Source organism: Cherax quadricarinatus, chromosome 15 (genome assembly GCF_038502225.1).
Source record: "Cherax quadricarinatus isolate ZL_2023a chromosome 15, ASM3850222v1, whole genome shotgun sequence".
Classification (NCBI taxonomy): domain Eukaryota; kingdom Metazoa; phylum Arthropoda; class Malacostraca; order Decapoda; family Parastacidae; genus Cherax; species Cherax quadricarinatus.
Window position 1 is genome coordinate 17593886 of NC_091306.1, and position 21682 is coordinate 17615567.

At 39.8% G+C, this 21682-nt stretch overlaps 1 protein-coding gene across 8 annotated transcripts in view; it reads right to left on the reverse strand.

The window, feature by feature from the left end:
• Su(dx) (Suppressor of deltex) overlaps positions 1-21682 on the reverse strand; it is a 171612-nt gene that overhangs the window by 48007 nt on the left and 101923 nt on the right. For all 8 annotated transcript variants that reach the window (XM_070085183.1, XM_070085181.1, XM_070085178.1 and 5 more), the window contains 4 exons: positions 21672-21682; positions 20662-20751; positions 13571-13729; positions 1357-1516 (listed from right to left, as the gene is read on the reverse strand). The exon at positions 21672-21682 is cut by the window's right edge and continues 121 nt beyond it. In XM_070085183.1, the coding sequence (XP_069941284.1) occupies positions 1357-1516; positions 13571-13729; positions 20662-20751; positions 21672-21682 (420 nt within the window). The remainder of the gene's footprint in view (positions 1-1356; positions 1517-13570; positions 13730-20661; positions 20752-21671) is intronic.

The following is a 21682-nucleotide window of genomic DNA, read 5'->3' on the forward strand; positions in this document are numbered from 1 at the left end:
CTTGTAAGAAGTATATTATTTTTTTTTTTTATTATCACACTGGCCGATTCCCACCAAGCCAGGGTGGCCCGAAAAAGAAAAACTTTCACCATTATTCACTCCATCACTGTCTTGCCAGAAGGGTGCTCTACACTACAGTTTTTAAACTGCAACATTAACACCCCTCTTTCAGAGTGCAGGCACTGTACTTCCCATCTCCAGGACTCAAGTCCGGCCTGCCGGTTTCTCTGAGCCCCTTCATAAATGTTACTTTGCTCACACTCCAACAGCACGTCAAGTATTAAAAAACATTTGTCTCCATTCACTCCTATCAAACACGCTCACGCATGCCTGCTGGAAGTCCAAGCCCCTCGCACACAAAACCTCCTTTACCCCCTCCCTCCAACCTTTCCTAGGCCGACCCCTACCCCGCCTTCCTTCCACTACAGACTGATACACTCTTGAAGTCACTCTGTTTCGCTCCATTCTCTCTACATATCCGAACCACCTCAACAACCCTTCCTCAGCCCTCTGGACAACAGTTTTGGTAATCCCGCACCTCCTCCTAACTTCCAAACTACGAATTCTCTGCATTATATTCACACCACACATTGCCCTCAGACATGACATCTCCACTGCCTCCAGCCTTCTCCTCGCTGCAACATTCATCACCCATGCTTCACACCCATATAAGAGCGTTGGTAAAACTTTACTCTCATACATTCCCCTCTTTGCCTCCAAGGACAAAGTTCTTTGTCTCCACAGACTCCTAAGTGCACCACTCACCCTTTTCCCCTCATCAATTCTATGATTCACCTCATCTTTCATAGACCCATCCGCTGACACGTCCACTCCCAAATATCTGAATACATTCACCTCCTCCATACTCTCTCCCTCCAATCTGATATCCAATCTTTCATCACCTAATCTTTTTGTTATCCTCATAACCTTACTCTTTCCTGTATTCACTTTTAATTTTCTTCTTTTGCACACCCTACCAAATTCATCCACCAATCTCTGCAACTTCTCTTCAGAATCTCCCAAGAGCACAGTGTCATCAGCAAAGAGCAACTGTGACAACTCCAAAACAGTCAAAGGGTTAAAGGAAAAGTTAAGGCAAAGAAATGTCACTGAGGGTAAAGAAATTCACCATTTTACATTATCCAAAACAGTTCCACGGGGGACATGCAGCCAAAAAGTCTACAACTTACAGGATATGACGAATCATTAGAATAAAAGAGACTTAATGACCCTTTTTCAAAATTTGAAAAAATTCTAACCAATGTATTGCTAAATTAGAGTATTGGAAATAATGAAGCTGAACACTCAACTACAATTCAGTTAACTTTTCTGTAGGTTTCTCTACCACGTCCTTACCATTGCAATAAAGCGACCAATAAACTTGAAGTATGTTAAATGATCAGGATTGACTTCCGAGGCAGGGTTGATCTGCAGTGAGTAGTTGTTCTTGTTAGCATATTCAAATAAGCAGTACATGGGGTTGAGGACTTCATGAGACAACTGGAAGAACCACTCTCTGTATAAAGTGAAAATATTTTAGTAACATTTGCATTATTATGTATCATTACAACCTTACCATTGCTCAGAATTTAATTAACCTCCATATAATAAATGGTTCATTATAAAATGGGGAGGCCTACACAAAGAATCACTATTTACTACAGTACAGTAAATTGCAAACTTTAAAAATTTCCACAATAACTGATAACTCCAGCATCACCACTGTTATTGTCAATAAAGCAGTGAATTCCATCTTCTGGTACAATTTACTTTACCAAGAGTTTATTCACATGCTTTACTACGAACCAAGACCGTTTCAACTTTTAAGATTTCTAGATACTGAAATACTACTAAACAAAATAATATATGTAAACATAGGCCTAGTTTTCTGAATAGCTTATTTGATGTGTTATTAAGCCGAGTGAAAATGTTTTTCTTTTTTGGGTCACCCTGCCACGGTGAGACAGCTGACGAGTTAAACAAAAAATTATCACCCATTATACAGCATACTTCCTACTTCTAGAAATATACTGTATATATAAAAGTAGGAAGTACGTTGGTAGGCGGCAACCTCCCAGGGAGGTGCTACCATATTGCCAAGTCAGTGTAAAACGGAAGCCTGTATTTGTTTTACATGATGGTAGGATTGCTGCTGTCTTTTTTTTCAGTCTCAAACATGCAAGATTTCAGGTACATCTTGCTACTTCTCCTTACACTTAGGTCACACTACACATGCATGAAGAAGTACAGTGGTCCCTCGATAATCGTAAAGCTCAATAGTCGTAATTTTCAAAAATTTTAACGTTATTTTCGTCAAAACACTGGCTCACAAATCATCGTTTGACTCGCAAATAGTCATTCGTCTGGGACACATGCACACAGCACCGAGCCACCTCACACTCCATTCCCAGCCAATGTGCCATTGTTTATCAGTGAGTGAGGATGATCCCAAGAGTTCATACGATACATTTCATAATATTCCATTCGTTTTAGTGCTTGCAACTGCTAAATAAGTCACCATGGCTCCAAAGAAAGCTTTTAGTGCCAGCCCTTTAGTAAAGAATGACAGAAACACACATAATTTAAGCAAAAGTTTGTAGAAAAATATGAAGGTGGTGGTGGTAGAGTGGAAGCAGTTGTGATAGTGGTAGAGGGTGGTAGTGATGGTGGTAGAGGGTGCTAGCAGTTGTGAAAGTGGTAGAGGGTGGTAGTGATGGTGGTAGAGGGTGCTAGCAGTTGTGATAGTAGTAGACGGTGGTAGTGATGGTGGTAGAATGTGGTAGTGATGGTGGTAGAGGGTGGTAGTGATGGTGGTAGAGGGTGGTAGTGATTGTGATGGTGGTAGAGGGTGCATACTTCAGTGAGTCAGCAATTCTACCAACTCCTCCAATGTTGCTGCAGTTATATAGGGCTACAGAAAACACCGCCGCCTCAACTGCTGCTTCACCACCATTATGGATGGCTTACTCTCAGTGGTCCTTATACACCCAACAACACAACACCTCTCGTGATATACATAATGACTTATTTTATTCATTCTAGAGTATTATATTCCATGTTTCTATGTTATTAACCCTTTCAGGGTTTCAGACGTACTAGTACGGCTTACACACCAGGGTTTTTGAAGTACTAGTACGCCCAAATTCTAGCGCCCTCAAATCTAATGAGAGAAAGCCGGTAGGCCTACATATGCAAGAATCGGTCTATGTGGTCAGTGTGCGCAGTATAAAAAGAATCCTGCAGCACACAGTGCATAATGAGAAAAAAAAAAAACTTTGTGTTTTTGGTTTAAAACAGCGACTTTGCACTGTACAGTGGTCCTTCAATAATCGTCCGGCATGAAAGTCGTCCATTTCGGAAATAGTCCTGTTTTTTCGTCAAAATATTGGCTCGGATATGGTCCGGTAACTCGCTAACAGTCCTTCGTCCTGGACGCGTACGCACGGTCTGAGCAGCCTCGAGCCGCCTCGGCCTTTCCTTCCCAGCCAGTGTGCCATTGTTTACCAGTGAGCGACGGTCCCCTCACGTGCTCCAGCGAAATATTTCATTTATTTTAGTGCTTGCAAGTTATTTAAGTGTTAAATAAGCTACCATGGCTCCAAAGAAAGCTACTAGTGCCAAGCCTTTGGTAAAGAAGGTGAGAAATACGATTGAATTTAAGAAAAACATCATTGAACAATATGATAGTGGTGTACGTGTGGGCAAACTGGCCAGGATGTATAACAAATCCCGTACAACCATATCTTCCATCATAGCCAAGAAAAAGGAAATCAAGGATGCTGTTGTTGCAAAGGGGGTAAATATGCTGACAAAAATGAGATCACCAGTACTCGAAGATGTTGAGAAGTTATTATTGGTGTGGATAAATGAGAAACAATTAGCAGGAGACAGTCTTATGACGTCGCTTATTTGTGAAAAGGCTAGGCAGTTGCATGACGATTTGGTAAAGAAATTGCCTGCAACTAGTGATGATGTGAGTGAATTTAAGGCTAGCAAAGGCTGGTTTGAGAGATTTAAGAAGCGTACTGGCATACACAGTGTGGTAAGGCATGGTGAGGCTGCCAGTTCGGACCACAAGGCGGCTGAAAAATATGTGCATGAATTCCAGGAGTACATAAACAGTGAAGGACTGAAACCTGAACAAGTGTTCAAATGTGACGAAACAGGCCTCTTTTGGAAGAAAATGCCAAAGAGGACCTTCATTACACAAGAGGAAAAGGCAATGCCAGGACACAGGCCTATGAAAGACAGGCTGACGCTAATGTTCTGTGCTAATGCTAGTGGGGATTTCAAAGTGAAGCCGTTACTAGTGTACCATTCTGAAAATCCCAGAGTGTTCAGGAAAAACAATGTTATGAAGAGTAAATTGTGTGTGTTTTGGAAATCTAATAGTAAGGCATGGGTCACGAGGGAAATTTTTGTAGAGTGGTTCAACGAAGTGTTTGGCCCTAGTGCAAAAGAAATTGGATCTCAAGTGCCTCCTAGTAATGGACAATGCACCTGCTCATCCTCCAAACTTGGATGACCTAATTCTGAAGGAGTTTGGGTTCATCACAGTAAAGTTCTTGCCCCCGAATACCACTCCTCTCCTCCAACCCATGGACCAGCAGGTCATTGCAAATTTGAAAAAAAACTACACCAAAGCAATGTTTGAAAGGTGCTTGAATGTGACCTCAGACACTCACTTGACCCTACGAGATTTTTGGAAAGAACATTTCAGTATTCTCCATTGTGTAAGCCTTATAGGTAAGGCTTGGGAGGGAGTGACTACCAGGACTTTGAACCCTGCTTGGAGAAAATTGTGGCCAGATTGTGTCCACAAGAGGGATTTTGAAGGGTTTGGGGCTGACCCTGATGAGCCTATGTCAGTTGTTAAATCCATTGTGGCACTGGGGGCTTCCATGGGGTTGGATGTGAGTTTGGAGGATGTGGAAGAGTTGGTGGAGAACCACAACAAAGAGCTAACCACTGAGGAGCTGCAAGAGCTTCAGCAGGAACAGCAACAGATGGCAGCTCTGAATCTTGCTGCAGAGGAGGAGGAAGAGAGATGGAGGAAGGTGCCTTCTTCAGAAATTAAAGAGATTTTTGAAATGTGGGGTAGGATGGAAAGATTTATGAGAAGGATGTTGCAAGCCATATCGGCAACTTGTACAGTGACAGAGTCTTGGCCCATTTTAGGGAAGTTTTAAAGAGACGCCAGAAAAAGAGCTCTCTGGACAGTTTTTTTGCGAGACAGGACTCCAGTGACTCTCAAGGTGGTCCTAGTGGCATTAAGAAACAGAGAAGAGAAGCAACCCCAGAAAAGCAATTGGTACCTGAGGTGTTGCTGGAAGGGGATTCCCCTTCCAAACTATAAACAATCCAATCTCTCTCCTCCTCCAGTCTCCCATACACTAAGAAGAATCTCCAATAAAGGCAAGTGTTATGCTGTTAATGTTTCATTCATCATTTCCCATTGTATTGTTTATGTACTACATCTATATTTCATGTAAAAAATTTTTTTGTTTTAATACTTCTGGGTGTCAGGAATGGATTAATTGTATTTACATTATTTCTTATGGGGAAAATTGATCGCAAATCGTAGATTTCGTTAATAGTAGCAACTCCAGGAACGGATTAACTACGAAAAACGAGGGACCACTGTACAATTAATCCGTTCCAGAAACCCAAAAATATTCACAAAAAAATACATTTTATAGAGATTAATTACAGTTTTACATACACAACAAATATAGTGTTCAATTATGTATTAATAGATTTAAATAAACATATAAAATAACATTTTACTTACCTTTATTGAAGATTGGTGATGGCATCTGGAAGATAGGGAGGAGGAGAGAGGGAGTTGGGGTTAGTGTTTGGAAGGAGAATATTCCTCCATGAGGACTAAAGGTATCAAAGCCGTCTCTGGGGTTACTTCCCTTCTCTGTCTTTTAATGCCACTAGGACCAGCTTAAGAGTCACTGGATCCCTGTCTCACAAAATAACTGTCCACAATCCTCTGTTTCTGGTGCCTCCTTAAGATTTCCCTAAAATGGGACATGGTTCTGTCACTGAACTTGTTGCAAAGATGGCTTGTTTCAGCTTGCTCAAGGTGGCACTTCTCCACAAACATTTGGACATCATTCCACTTGGACATCTTTCCACTTCCGTATTATTTCCTTCTTCACATCTATGGTGTTTCTCACTTTCTTTACCACAGGGGTACCATCAGCAAGTTTCTTTGGGCCCATTGTAGCTTATTTCACAGTCCCACAAGCACTAAACATAATGAAATAATCGTAAAATGTTTGAATGAGAGCGCAGGTTAGTGTTCACTAAAACATCAACAAAACCAGACTGGCTCACAGCGCCTGCATGGGGATGCGGACAGAGCGGGCTGCCGGACAGGTCCGGTACCCAGCGGTTCGAAAATAGGGGCGAGTTCGATAATAGGGACAAAGTTGGTTCGAGAAAAGGGTTCTATTTTCGAAGAGTTCGATAAGCGATACGTTCGAAATTTGAGGTTCCACTGTAATGGAAATAGAATTAATCCGTGCCTGACACCCCAGTCTGAATTTTTTTTTTTTACATGAAATATACATTTCCTTATATGGAAAGGAATGGGGCATGCAAAATAAACAATAATTAAATGCCACTTACCTTTATTGTGGAGTTGTTGAGTGATGTGCCAGCATCAGGGGAAATTCAGGATTGTCTATTGCTTGGAAGGAGAATCCCCTTCCATAAAGACTTCAGGTACCAAGTCCTTTGGTGGGGTTACCTCCCTTCTTGGTTCTTTAATGCCACTAGGACCAGCTTGAGAATCACTGGACCATCCTCTACCACCATCACAACCAGTACCACCCTCTACCACCATCACAACCAGTACCACCCTCTACCACCATCACAACCAATACCACCCTCTACCACCATCACAACCAATACCACCCTCTACCACCATCACAACCAGTACCACCATCTACCACCATCATTGCCACCCTCTACCACCATCACAACCAGTACCACCCTCAACCACCATCACAACCAGTACCATCCTCTACTGCCATCACAACCAGTACCACCCTCTACTGCCATCACAACCAGTACCACCCTCTACCACCATCACTACCACCCTCTACCACCATCACTACCACTCTCTACCACCACCACTTTCATATTTTTCTACAAACTTTTTCTTGAATTCTATTGTGTTTCCCACATCCTTTACCAAAGGGCTGGTTCTAGAAGCTTTCTTGGGGCCCATGGTGACTTATTTAGCGGTTACAAGCACTAGAAACAATGGAATAATCCAAAATGTATGGGAGGCACATGAGGAAACCAACCGCAACAGCTTGTAAACAACGGCACACTGAGTTTTGGAGTGGCTGGGGACATGTTCCAGAAGAACGTCGTTGGTTAAGTTTTTCGCCGTTGGTCAAGGCATTTTTTTCTACGGCAAAAAGCGCCATTAGACGAAATTGCCGCTACTTAAGGCTGCCATCAGTTGAGGGTCAACTGTATATGGAATACGTAGTAAGTTACTAAATGCTGTAAAGACCTTTTATGAGGATACTGAGTAGTAGGTTGGTAGACAGCAACCACCCAGGGAGGTACTACCATTCTGCCAAGTGAGTGTAAAACGAAAGCCTATAATTGTTTTACAAGATGATAAGATTGCTGGTGTCTTTTGTCTGTCTCATAAATATACAAGATAACAGGTACATCTTGCTACTTCTACTTACACTTAGGTCACACTACACATACATGTGCACATTTATTTACACACACTCATCTGAGTTTTCTTTGACTATATCTTAATAGTTCTTGTCCTTATTACTTTTCCTTTTACATCCATGGGGAAGTGGAATAAGAATCTCTCCTCCGTAAGCCATGCATGTTGTAAAAGTCAACTAAAATGCCGGGAACAATGGGCTAGTATCCCCTTTTCCTGTAATAGTTACTAAAAAGAATAAGAAAAAAATTGTCAAAGTGGGATGTCTGAATGTGCGTGGATGTTGTGTGGATGATAAGAAAGATGATTGTGGATGTTATGAATGAGAAGAAGCTGGATGTCCTGGCTTTAAGTGAAACAAAGCTGAAGGGGGTGGGAGAGTTTCAGTGGAGAGGAATAAATGGGATTAGGTCAGGGGTTTCAAATAGAGTTAGAGCTAAAGAAGGAGTAGCAATAATGTTGAAGGATAAGCTACGGCAGGAAAAGAAGGACTATAAATGTATTAATTCAAGGATTATGTGGAGCAAAATAAAGGTTGGATGTGAAAAGTGGGTTATAGTAAGCGTATATGCACCTGGAGGAGAGAGAAGTGTAGAGGAGAGAGAGAGATTTGGGGAAATGTTGAGTGAATGCATGGGGAGGTTTGAACCAAGTGTGAGAGTACTTGTGGCTGGGGATTTCAATGCTAAAGTGGGTAAAAATGTTGTGGAGGGAGTAGTAGGTAAACTTGGGGTGCCAGGGGTAAATGAAAATGGGGAACCTTTAACTGAGCTATGTGTAGAAAGAGGTTTGGTAATAACTAATACATATTTTATGAAAGAGAGAATAAATAAATATACAAGGTATGATATAACACGTAATGTAAGTAGTTTATTAGATTATGCATTGGTGGATAAAAGGTTGATGGGTAGGATTCAGGATATATGCATTTATAGAGGGGAAACTGATATATCAGATCATTATTTAGTTGTAGCTACAGTTAGAGTAAAAGGTAGATGGGAAAAGAGGAAAATGACAACAAGTAAGAGGAAGGTGAAAGTGCATAAACTAAGGGAGGAGGAAGTTTGGGCGAGATCTAAGCAACTATTGGCAGAAAAGTGGGCTAGTGCAAGTATAAGTAGTGGGGGTTGGAATAGTTTTAAAAATGCAGTATTAGAACGTGGGGCAGAAGTTTGTGGTTATAGGAGGGTGGGTGTAGAAGGAAAGAGGAGTGATTGGTGGAATGATGAAGTAAAGGGTGTGATAAAAGAGAAAAAGGTAGCTTATGAGAGATTTTTACAAAGCAGAAGTGTTATAAGAAGAGTAGAGTATATGGAGAGTAAAAGAAAGGTGAAGAGAGTGGTGAGAGAGTGCAAAAAGAGAACAGATGATAGAGTGGGAGAGGCACTGTCCAAAAATTTTAATGAAAATAAGAAAAAATTTTGGAGTGAGTTAAACAAGTTAAGAAAGCCTAGGGAATGAATGGATATGTCAGTTAAAAACAGAGTAGGGGAGTTAGCAGATGGGGAGACAGAGGTATTGGGTAGATGGCGAGGATATTTTGAGGGACTTTTAAATGTCGACGAAGAAGGGGAGGCGGTAATTTCATGCACTGGCCAGGGAAGTATACCATCTTTTAGGAGTGAAGAAGAGCAGGATGTGAGTGTGGGGGAGGTGCGTGAGGCATTAAGTAAAATGAAAGGGGGTAAAGCAGCTGGAATTGACGGAATCATGACAGAAATGTTATAAGCAGGGGGGATATAGTGTTGGAGAGGTTGGTATTCTTGTTCAATAAATGTATGAAAGAGGGGAAGGTACCTAGGGATTGGAAGAGAGCATGTATAGTCCCTTTATATAAAGGGAAGGGGGACAAGAGAGATTGTAAAAATTATAAAGGGAAGGGGGGACAAGAGAGATTGTAAAAATTATAGAGGAATAAGTTCACTGAGTATACCAGGAAAAGTGTACGGTAGGGTTATTATTGAAAGAATTAGAGGTAAGATAGAATGTAGGATTGCGGATGAGCATGGAGGTTTTAGAGTGGGTAGGGATGTGTAGATCAAGTGTTTACCTTGAAGCATATATGTGAACAGTATTTAGATAAAGGTAGGGAAGTTTTTATTGCATTTATGGATTTAGAAAAGGCATATGATAGAGAGGATAGGGTAGCAATGTGGCAGATGTTACAAGTACAGTGGCCCCTCAATAATCGTCCGGCCTGAAAATTGTCCATTTCGGAAACAGTCCTGTTATTTCGTCTAAACATTGGCTCGCAAATGGTCCGTTAACTCGCTAATCGTCGTGCGTCTGGGACGCGTACTCACGCTCTGAGCCGTCTAGGCCTGCCTTCTCAGCCAGTGTGCCATTGTTTACCAGTGAGTGACGGTCCCCTCACTTGCTCCTACGAAATATTTCATAATATTCCATTGATTTTAGTGCTTGTAAGTGCTAAATAAGCTACCATGGCTCCAAAGAAAGCTTCTAGTGCCTGCCCTTTGGTATAGAATGAGAGAAACACATATAATTTATGAAAAAGTTTGTAGAAAAATACCAAGGTGGTGGTGGTGGTGGTAGAGTGGAAGCAGTTGTGATAGGATAGTGGTTGATGGTGGTAGTGATGGTGGTAGAAGATAGTAGTGATGGTGGTAACAGTTGTAATATTGGTAGAAGGTGGTAGTGATGGTGGTAGAGGGTGCCTTCTTTAGTGATTCAGCGATTCTACCAACTCCTCCAATGTTGTTGGAGTTATATAGGGCTACAGAAAACACCGCCGCCTCAGCTGCTGCTTCACCACCATTATGGACGGCTTACTCTCAGTGGCCCTTATATACCCAACAACAACACAACACCTCTCGTGACATACGTAATGACTTATTTTATTCATTCTAGAGTATATTCGATGTTTCTATGTTATTAATATTGTTTATTGTCATATTAGTTGAATTGTGATAGATAAATAAGCCGTAGAGTTGATATTAGTGTCATATTCTCCAACAATAAACTTACCATCCCTCCCTCACACAAACAAGTCTTCAATAAGAACATAAGAAAGAAGGAACACTGCAGTAGGCCTGCTGGCCCATACTAGGCCAGTCCTTCACAAATCCAACCCACTAACAGAACAAATGCTACCCAAGCAATAAGCTCAGGTGCAAGTCCGACTCAAATCCAATCCCTCTCACTCGTGTATTTATCCAACCTAAATTTGAAACTACCTAAGCCATAGCTTTTAGAACATAAGAAAGGAGGAACACTGCAATAAGCCTGTTGGCCCATACTAGGCCGGTCCTTCACAAATCCAAGTCACTAACAGAACAAATGCTACCCAAGCAATAAGCTCAGGTGCAAGTCCGACTCAAATCCAACCCCTCTCACTCGAGTATTTATCCAACCTAAATTTGAAACTACCCAATGTTTTAGCTTCGATCACCCTACTAGGCAGACCGTTCTACTCATCAACTACCCCTATTACCAATGTTCATTTATACATTTTATTAGTGCTTTACATTTATTTGGCATTTTTTCTGCATGTAAATCTATATTTATCCTAGGGAAGTGACCCCTGAAGTGACCTCGAGTCCTTATGGAGGGGGATTCCCCTTCCAAACAATAACCTCTCTTCCCTCTCTCCTCCTCCCTGTCTTCCATTCATCAACATCAGCCTTCAATAAAGGTAACTGTCATGTTGAATGTTCATTCTTTTGTGCATGTAAATCTATCTTTTAGATAAAAAAAAAATTGCTGTTGATACTTCTGGGTGTCTGGAATGAATTAATTGGATTTACATTATTTCTAATGGGGAAAATTGATTTGAAAATCGTCTATTTCGATAATAGTCCCACTTCCAGGAACGGATTAAGGACGATAATTGAGGGACCACTGTATATGGAATAGGTGGTAAATTAATAAATGCTGTAAAGAGTTTTTATGAGGATAGTGAGGCTCAGGTTAGGGTGTGTAGAAGAGAGGGAGACTACTTCCCGGTAAAAGTATGTCTTAGACAGGGATGTGTAATGTCACCATGGTTGTTTAATATATTTATAGATGGGGTTGTAAAAGAAGTAAATGCTAGGGTGTTTGGGAGAGGGGAGGGATTAAATTATGGGGAATCAAATACAAATTGTGAAATGACACAGTTACTTTTTGCTGATGATACTGTGCTTATGGGAGACTCGGAAGAAAAATTACAAAGGTTAGTAGACGAGTTTAGGAGTGTGTGTAAAGGTAGAAAGTTGAAAGTGAACATAGAAAAGAGTAAGGTGATGAGGGTATCAAATGATTTAGATAAAGAAAAATTGGATATCAAATTGGGGAGGAGGAGTATGGAAGAAGTGGATGTTTTCAGATATTTGGGAGTTGACGTGTCAGCGGATGGATTTATGAAGGATGATGTTAATCATAGAATTGATGAAAGAAAAAAGGTGAGTGGTGCACTGAGGTATATGTGGAGACAAAAAACGTTATCTATGGAGGCAAAGACAGGAATATATGAGAGTATAGTAGTACCAACACTCTTATATGGGTGTGAAGCTTGGGTTGTAAATGCTGCAGCGAGGAGGCAGTTGGAGGCAGTGGAGATGTCCTGTCTAAGGGCAATGTTTGGTGTGAATATTATGCAGAAAATTCGGAGTGTGGAAATTAGGAGAAGGTGTGGAGTTACTAAAAGTATTAGTCAGAGGTCTGAAGAGGGGTTGTTGAGGTGGTTTGGTCATTTAGAGAGAATGGATCAAAGTAGAATGACATGGAGAGCGTATAAATCAGTAGGGGAGGGAAGGCGGGGTAGGGGTCGTCCTCGAAAAGGTTGGAGGGAAGGGTAAAGGTGGTTTTGTGGGCGAAGGGCTTGGACTTCCAGCAAGCGTGCGTGAGCGTGTTAGATAGGAGTGAATGGAGACGAATGGTATTTGGGACCTGACGATCTGTTGGAGTGTGAGCAGGGTAATATTTTGTGAAGGGATTCGGGGAAACCGGTTATTTTTATATAACTGGACTTGAGTCCTGAGGCAACTAAAATGCTGGGATAAGGGGCTAGTAACCCCTTCTCCTGTATACATTACTAAAGTTAAAGAGAGAACTTTGTTTTTCTTTTTGGGCCACCCTGCTTCAGTGGGGTACGGCTAGTTTGTTGAAAGAAGATTTCTTATATCTAGAAATCTTTATATAAAGACCTAGGTAATAGGTTGGTAGACAGCAACCGCCCAGGGAGGTACTACCATCCTGCCGAGTGTAAAATGGAAGCCTGTAATTGTTTTACATGATGATAGGATTGCTGGTGTCTTTTCTGTCTCATAAACAAGCAGGATTTCAGGTATGTCTTGCTACTTCTACTTAGACTTAGGTCACACTACACATGCATGTACAAGCATGTATATACACACCCCTCTGGGGTTTCTTCTATTTTCTTACAAGTTTTTATTCTTGTTTATTTCCTCTTACCTCCATAGGGAAGTGAAACAGATTTCTTCCTCCATAAGCCATGCGTGTCTTAAGAGGCAACTAACATGCTGGGAACAAAGGGCTAGTAACCCTTTCTCCTGTATACATTACTAAAGTTAAAAAGAAAAAATTTTGCTTTTCTTTTTCGGCCACCCTGCTTCAGTGGGATACGGCCAGTTTGTTGAAAGGAAGATTAATATAAAGAGTAACTTTGTAACTCTAGCTACCAGAACCACATTCCGAAAATTCTGTGGGATGAAAGAAAAGCTTTTGGTATATGGTACACACTTCTTTTTTTACTAAGGCAGAATGACCCAAAGAAGGAAACGCATTTACTATCATTCATTCAATGACAGCAGGAATTACAATTCTATGTTATATCATTTAATTGAAAAATAATAACAAAGCTCCACAAGGTCAATATCTCTAGTACTATATTCTTACCTTGCTACTCCACCATAATCCAATCCATCTTCTCCTCTGAAGATAATAAAGAGTCGTCTCCTGAGTTCATAAGCTGGAAGTCGCATCACCTGGTGGAATGAGTCTTCAAACAGTGTCTGCCGCGTTACGCTTATCTTGATATGACCCGTTACAGCATTGCTGGTGAAGATGTGAAATCAGTACCATGAATTATGAATGTAGAAACATGTCAAGTCAATGAAAAGAGGTATCCTTATGATGATATTAATGCATAAAGCTCACAAAAGTTAAACTTTATTGTCACTCTGCAGCATACAAATTCAGGTGAAGAAACAGAAACAGTATAACTCCAAACCAGTACCTTAGCTTACTGATTATTTCTTTCAATCATCTGTTATAAAACAATCAGGCCAAATTTATATAAGATTTATGAAATATGATTTTTTTTTGCTTTAACCTGTCAGCCATTTCCCACCAAGGCAGGGTGATCCAAAAAGAGAAAATATGAATTACTTAAGAATATTACCAATGAGAACCAGATAAAAGTCACTGCAATAAGACACTTATGTACAATTCAAGGCATTATTTGACATTTTATAACAGTTTAACCACAAAAAATTAAATATTACAATTCTAGGTGTTGACAGTAATGGGGAGAGTCATGGTGAAAGTGTTTCTTCTTTTTTTTTGGGTCGCCCTACCTTGGAGGAAGGCAGCTGGCATGTTAAAAAAAAAATCTACGTACAGTAGACCGTCAATTAAAAAAGTTTCCTTTACAACGTTTTCTCCATTACACTAATGTCAAATTGTGGCACATTTTCATTTTACAATTCGTAAAATTCAATTTAAACAGTTCTGCTTCTCAGTAGGGAAAAAATTTCAGTGCCAAAAGTTGGACGACGGGGATCTTTCCCTGTGTAGCGAGCGTTAGGCAGTCTGCCTGTAGGTCAAGCCACTGTCTTTTGCAGGGGAGGCCCTAGTTTCCTACCCTGCCACCTCCATACCTGTGCTCAGTATATACGCATCCAGTAAGGTACCCAGCATTGTCTGTGAATCGGGTTTTGGTCTTCTCATCACCATACATTGCATCTGCCAAGGAACCATGGCAACCAGGAGGCATGCAAATGATGCAGCATGTGGCAAGACCAAGTAAAAAAAAAAAAGTTCAAGTCTTGAAATTATGAAGAAACTCAAGATATTAAATAAGCTTAACCCTTTGACTGTGGCAAGCCTCTTTCTGAAACTATCATTCTATGTCGCAAAATTTTTGGAAAATAAAAAAAATTATTTTTTCTAATGAAATGATAGATAATCTTTTCCTGGTGGTAATGACACCAAAAGTACGAAATTTGGTCGAAAACTCACGGAATTACGCTCCCATGAAGTTAGCGGTCTCGGCGACATATACGCATCAGTGATTTCGCCGACTTTGAGCCCTGTTTTTGGCCAATTCAGTTGTTCCAGTTAACCAAACTCATAGCTATTTTTTTAGAACTCCATTGTTTCTATCAGTTGAGTACAAGAAACCGCCCATTTACCGATTTGAACTACCCAATAAAGTGGTCAGAAATTGGCAATTTGGCCAATTTCACGCAAAATTAAAAAAGATGCCAATTTCAAAATAGGGTCCAGAATAAACAATGTAGACATTCTTAGCACTAAAATAACATATCCTCTATTCATTAGTCATGTCTCTAGGTCCCTCTTATATAACTATTGCTTTCTATTTTGATATTTTATTCATACAAAAAATACAAAATTCACTGTTATGAAAACTACTGCATTATTGTAAAAATGTATAAATAATATCAGTTCACTAGTGAAAGAATATTAGACTCCCCAGTTGACATGTATTGGACGTGTGGCGTGATTTGCATACTCCTGAACATTGGTAAAAATCAAACATTTCCGCTACTTTGAGCTCAATTTCAAGGTCGTTTTTATCGTGAAACTAATCAAAATCATCTCTATTTCTGTAAAATGTTTTTCATTTTATCACATGAGACCATGAAAACGAGAATACAACTATAAATACTATATGAAAATACATCTCAAAGTTGGCATTTTAATCCCAAAAAAGGGTCAGTTTTGTTCTCATTATGCACTGCATGCTGCAGGATTTTTTATGTGGTGCACACTGACCACACACAGACCCATTCTCTCGCATGTGGGCCTACCAGCTTTCTCTTGCTTGACTTGAAGCCACTAGAATTTTTTTTTTTTTTTTTTTTTTCAACAAGTCGGCCGTCTCCCACCAAGGCAGGGTGACCCAAAAAAGAAAGAAAATCCCCAAAAAGAAAATACTTTCATCATCATTCAACACTTTCACCACACTCGCACATTATCACTGTTTTTGCAGAGGTGCTCAGAATACAACAGTCTAGAAGCATACACATATAAAGATACACAACATATCCCTCCAAACTGCCAATATCCCAAACCCCTCCTTTAAAGTGCAGGCATTGTACTTCCCATTTCCAGGACTCAAGTCCGACTATATGAAAATAACCGGTTTCCCTGAATCCCTTCACTAAATATTACCCTGCTCACACTCCAACAGATCGTCAGGTCCCAAGTACCATTCGTCTCCATTCACTCCTATCTAACACGCTCACGCACGCTTGCTGGAAGTCCAAGCCCCTTACCCACAAAACCTCCTTTACCCCCTCTCTCCAACCCTTTCGAGGACGACCCCTACCCCGCCTTCCTTCCCCTATAGATTTATATGCTTTCCATGTCATTCTACTTTGATCCATTCTCTCTAAATGACCAAACCACCTCAACAACCCCTCTTCTGCCCTCTGACTAATACTTTTATTAACTCCACACCTTCTCCTAATTTCCACACTCCGAATTTTCTGCATAATATTTACACCACACATTGCCCTTAAACAGGACATCTCCACTGCCTCCAACCGTCTCCTCGCTGCTGCATTTACCACCCAAGCTTCACACCCATATAAGAGTGTTGGTACTACTATACTTTCATACATTCCCTTCTTTGCCTCCATAGATAACGTTTTTTGACTCCACATATACCTCAACGCACCACTCACCTTTTTTCCCTCATCAATTCTATGATTAACCTCATCCTTCATAAATCCATCCGCCGACACGTCAACTCCCAAGTATCTGAAAACATTCACTTCTTCCAATACTCCTCCTCCCCAATTTGATATCCAATTTTTCTTTATCTAAATCATTTGACACCCTCATCACCTTACTCTTTTCTATGTTCACTTTCAACTTTCTACCTTTACACACATTCCCAAACTCATCCACTAACCTTTGCAATTTTTCTTTAGAATCCCCCATAAGCACAGTATCATCAGCAAAAAGTAACTGTGTCAATTCCCATTTTGAATTTGATTCCCCATAATTTAATCCCACCCCTCTCCCAAACACCCTAGCATTTACTTCCTTTACAACCCCATCTATAAATATATTAAACAACCATGGTGACATTACACATCCCTGTCTAAGACCTACTTTTACCGGGAAGTAGTCTCCCTCTCTTCTACACACCCTAACCTGAGCCTCACTATCCTCATAAAAACTCTTTACAGCATTTAATAACTTACCACCTATTCCATATACTTGCAACATCTGCCACATTGCTCCTCTATCCACTCTATCATATGCCTTTTCTAAATCCATAAATGCAATAAAAACTTCCCTATCTTTATCTAAATACTGTTCACATATATGCTTCAATGTAAACACCTGATCTACACATCCCCTACCCACTCTAAAACCTCCTTGCTCATCCGCAATCCTACATTCTGTCTTACCTCTAATTCTTTCAATTATAACCCTACCGTACACTTTTCCTGGTATATTCAGTAAGCTTATTCCTCTATAATTTTTACAGTCTCTTTTGTCCCCTTTCCCTTTATATAAAGGGACTATACATGGTCTCTGCCAATCCCTAGGTACCTTCCCCTCTTTCATACATTTATTAAACAAAAGTACCAACCACTCCAACACTATATCCCCCCCTGCTTTTAACATTTCTGTCATGATCCCATCAGTTCCAGCTGCTTTACCCCCTTTCATTTTACGTAATGCCTCACGTACCTCCCCCACACTTACATTCTGCTCTTCTTCAAACCTAAAAGATGGTATACCTCCCTGACCAGTGCATGAAATTACTGCCTCTGTTTCTTCCTTAACATTTAAAAGTTCCTCAAAATATTCTCGCCATCTACCCAATACCTCCATCTCCCCATCTACTAACTCCCCTACTCTGTTTTTAACTGACAAATCCATATTTTCCCTAGGCTTTCTTAACTTGTTTAACTCACTCCAAAATTTTTTCTTATTTTCATTAAAATTTCTTGACAGTGCCTCTCCCACTCTATCATTTGCTCTCCTTTTGCACTCTCTCACCACTCTCTTTACCTTTCTTTTACTCTCCATATACTCTGCTCTTCTTATAACACTTCTGCTTTGTAAAAACCTCTCATAAGCTACCTTTTTCTCTTTTATCACACCCTTTACTTCATCATTCCACCAATCACTCCTCTTTCCTCCTGCCCCCACCCTCCTATAACCACAAACTTCTGCCCCACATTCTAATACTGCATTTTTAAAACTATTCCAACCCTCTTCAACCCCCCCACTACTCATCTTTGCACTAGCCCACCTTTCTGCCAATAGTCACTTATATCTCACCCGAACTTCCTCCTCCCTTAGTTTATACACTTTCACCTCCCTCTTACTTCTTGTTGCCACCTTCCTCTTTTCCCATCTACCTCTTACTCTAACTGTAGCTACAACTAAATAATGATCCGATATATCAGTTGCCCCTCTATAAACATGTACATCCTGGAGCCTACCCATCAACCTTTTATCCACCAATACATAATCTAATAAACTACTTTCATTACGTGCTACATCATACCTTGTATATTTATTTATCCTCTTTTTCATAAAATATGTATTACTTATTACCAAATTTCTTTCTACACATAGCTCAATTAAAGGCTCCCCATTTACATTTACCCCTGGCACCCCAAATTTACCTACTACTCCTTCCATAACATTTTTACCCACTTTAGCATTGAAATCCCCAACCACCATTACTCTCACACTTGATTCAAAAACTCCCCACGCATTCACTCAACATTTCCCAAAATCTCTCTCTCTCCTCTACACTTCTCTCTTCTCCAGGTGCATACACGCTTATTATAACCCACTTTTCACATCCAATCTTTATTTTACTCCACATATTCCTTGAATTAATACATTTATAGTCCCTCTTTTCCTGCCATAGCTTATCCTTCAACATTATTGCTACTCCTTCTTTAGCTCTAACTCTATTTGAAACCCCTGACCTAATCCCATTTATTCCTCTCCACTGAAACTCTCCCACCCCCTTCAGCTTTGTTTCACTTAAAGCCAGGACATCCAGCTTCTTCTCATTCATAACATCCACAATCATCTCTTTCTTATCATCTGCACAACATCCACGCACATTCAGACTTCCCACTTTGACAATTTTCTTCTTCTTATTCTTTTTAGTAATCTTTACAGGAAAAGGGGTTACTAGCCCATTGTTCCCGGCATTTTAGTTGACTTTTACAACACGCATGGCTTACGGAGGAAAGATTCTTATTCCACTTCCCCATGGATATAAAAGGAAAATTAATAAGACCAAGAACTATTAAGATAAAATCAAAGAAAACTCAGATGAGTGTGTATAAATAAATGTGTACATGTATGTGTAGTGTGACCTAAGTGTAAGTAGAAAGTAGCAAGACATGCCTGTAATCTTGCATATTTATGAGACAGACAAAAGACATCAGCAATCCTACCATCATGTAAAACAATCACAGGCTTCGTTTTACACTCACTTGGCAGGACGGTAGTACCTCCCTGGGTGGTTGCTGTCTACCAACCTACTACCTATAAAATATTTATGCGTATTAATATGTCCGAAACACTGATCGTAAGACATATATATACGATCAAAACAGTCAAAGGGTTAAATGTAGTGCCTGCATGGTAGACATGGTGAGAGGTTATGGGTAAAATGTAGAGTCGATTCGTATTATTAAAGAGTGAAGCAATTATACGGGCTCATGCAATGAATAACCCAAGCTGTCATCTGATTTACTGACTTGATTGATTTACTTAATGACTGACTGATTTACTGAATGAATGACTTACTGACTAACCTGATTTACTGATTTTCTGAATGATTGACCTGATTTACTGACTGGCTTACTGACTTGTCTGACCAACTTGACTGATCTACTGAATGACTTTAATGACTGACTTTGTGATTTACTGAATGACTTGACTGACTTGAATTAGTGACCTACTGAACTGAATGACTGTACTGACTTGACTGACTGACCTATTGACTCACTTGACTGGACTGACTTGACTACCATCCACCTCAGCCCAGAGAGGCCTCAGCATGCCTCTCCACTCCTTCAGAATCATCAACAAACACCAGTAACCACAATTTAAGGTAAGAAATATTATTTTTGTTACATTTGTAGCCTTGAACAACAGAAAACACACACATAATGACAATGAACAATATATGCATTATCAACTATTTTTCTCACAAGTTCTTCAATTCCTTTAACATGGATTCATCACACTGCATTTTCAGGAACCTAACTATCGTCTTAATCGACGGTCTACTATACTTAAGAGTGGGTAATGAGCACACATCTATGCTCTTCCCTAACTTATTTTATGGGATGAGCCTAAATAACCTAGTAACATGAAATATCCCCTTTATCTTTAAATGGTCTTCCAAATTCTATTAATTATCTGTCTACTCATGATTGTAACTTTACACCTGGACTGTGTTAGTGCTTGGCAAGCAACGAATAATTTTTTTTTTTTACTGGTAACAAGGTTTTTTTCAAATTACTCTTTACATAATTTTTCTACATGTTTTCGTACTGTAATTTTTTTTTTTTTTTTTTTTTTTTTTTTGAAAAAGCTGGCTATCTCCCACCAAGGCAGGGTGATCCAAAAACAAAATATTTTCACTAACATTCATACTATCACTATTTTACCAGAGGTGTGCAGATACAAATCTTAAATTTAGGTTCTATTAATATAAAGTAAAGAACAGTTCCACTACTCACCTGTGACATAAATAGCGAAACTGTCCTAGCTTCCACCTGAACGATCTTTCATAAACCATTGGAATCCCATACTGACCCCTGCTGGCATTGCTGAAGAAAAATACTTATATTATTTAATCTGAAATAAAACATGCATTATCAGTCATGTTTTTGTATTTGCACCACTTCAGCCATTTCTCACCAAGGTAAGGTGACCTAATGAATGAAACAAAGTGGCATATCTGATTTTATTGCCTAGTACAAGGAGTACTAGTTCCCCCAAAAACATGGCTAAGCACTGATGATCTAAAGTATAGAGTGAAGTTACTTCAACTTAACAAGCTATGTAGGTTTCACTTGCTGAGTGACTAGAAAATGTACCAAAGCTTTGTAGTACAGGTCGGCCATCACTAATCCAGCATCGTTGGGACCTGCAGTGTGTCGGATCAGTGAGTTTGCCGGATTACAGAGTGGTTCGGTTAGAATACATTTAATTAACCTATCAATAAAGACTTTCTGCTACATCTTCCTCATTTTCATCACTGCTTCCTCCTCCACTGGCTTGTTGCTATGGATTTACAACCATCTGCACAATTTCTGAGTCAGTACAATGATGAAATTTGAGTCAGTATAATGAAATTTTAAATTATGCTAGCTGAAATTAGTGCCAGATTACTGATGGAACTGGATAACAGATTACCGGATTAGTGGTGGCTGACCTGTATCTATTTGAGGTAGCTTAACAATTCACTTAAAACGAAAATTTGTGAAAAATAAAAAAGCACAATACCATGACTGGAATAATACATAAATAACTAGCACATAGGAAAATGAAATTTATGACAACATTTCAGGTCAGACTGAAATGTTAGTCATAAGATTCATTCTCCCATCTGCAGGTTATTTGTGTACTGAAAATCTAAGGTTTCCCCACATCATTTTGAATCTTTTTATGTTCTGTAAATAAAAAATATGAATTATGTGACAAGGTTTTACCTTTGTCTAATAAGGCAAAAATAAAGTTCACATACATTTGCTTGGC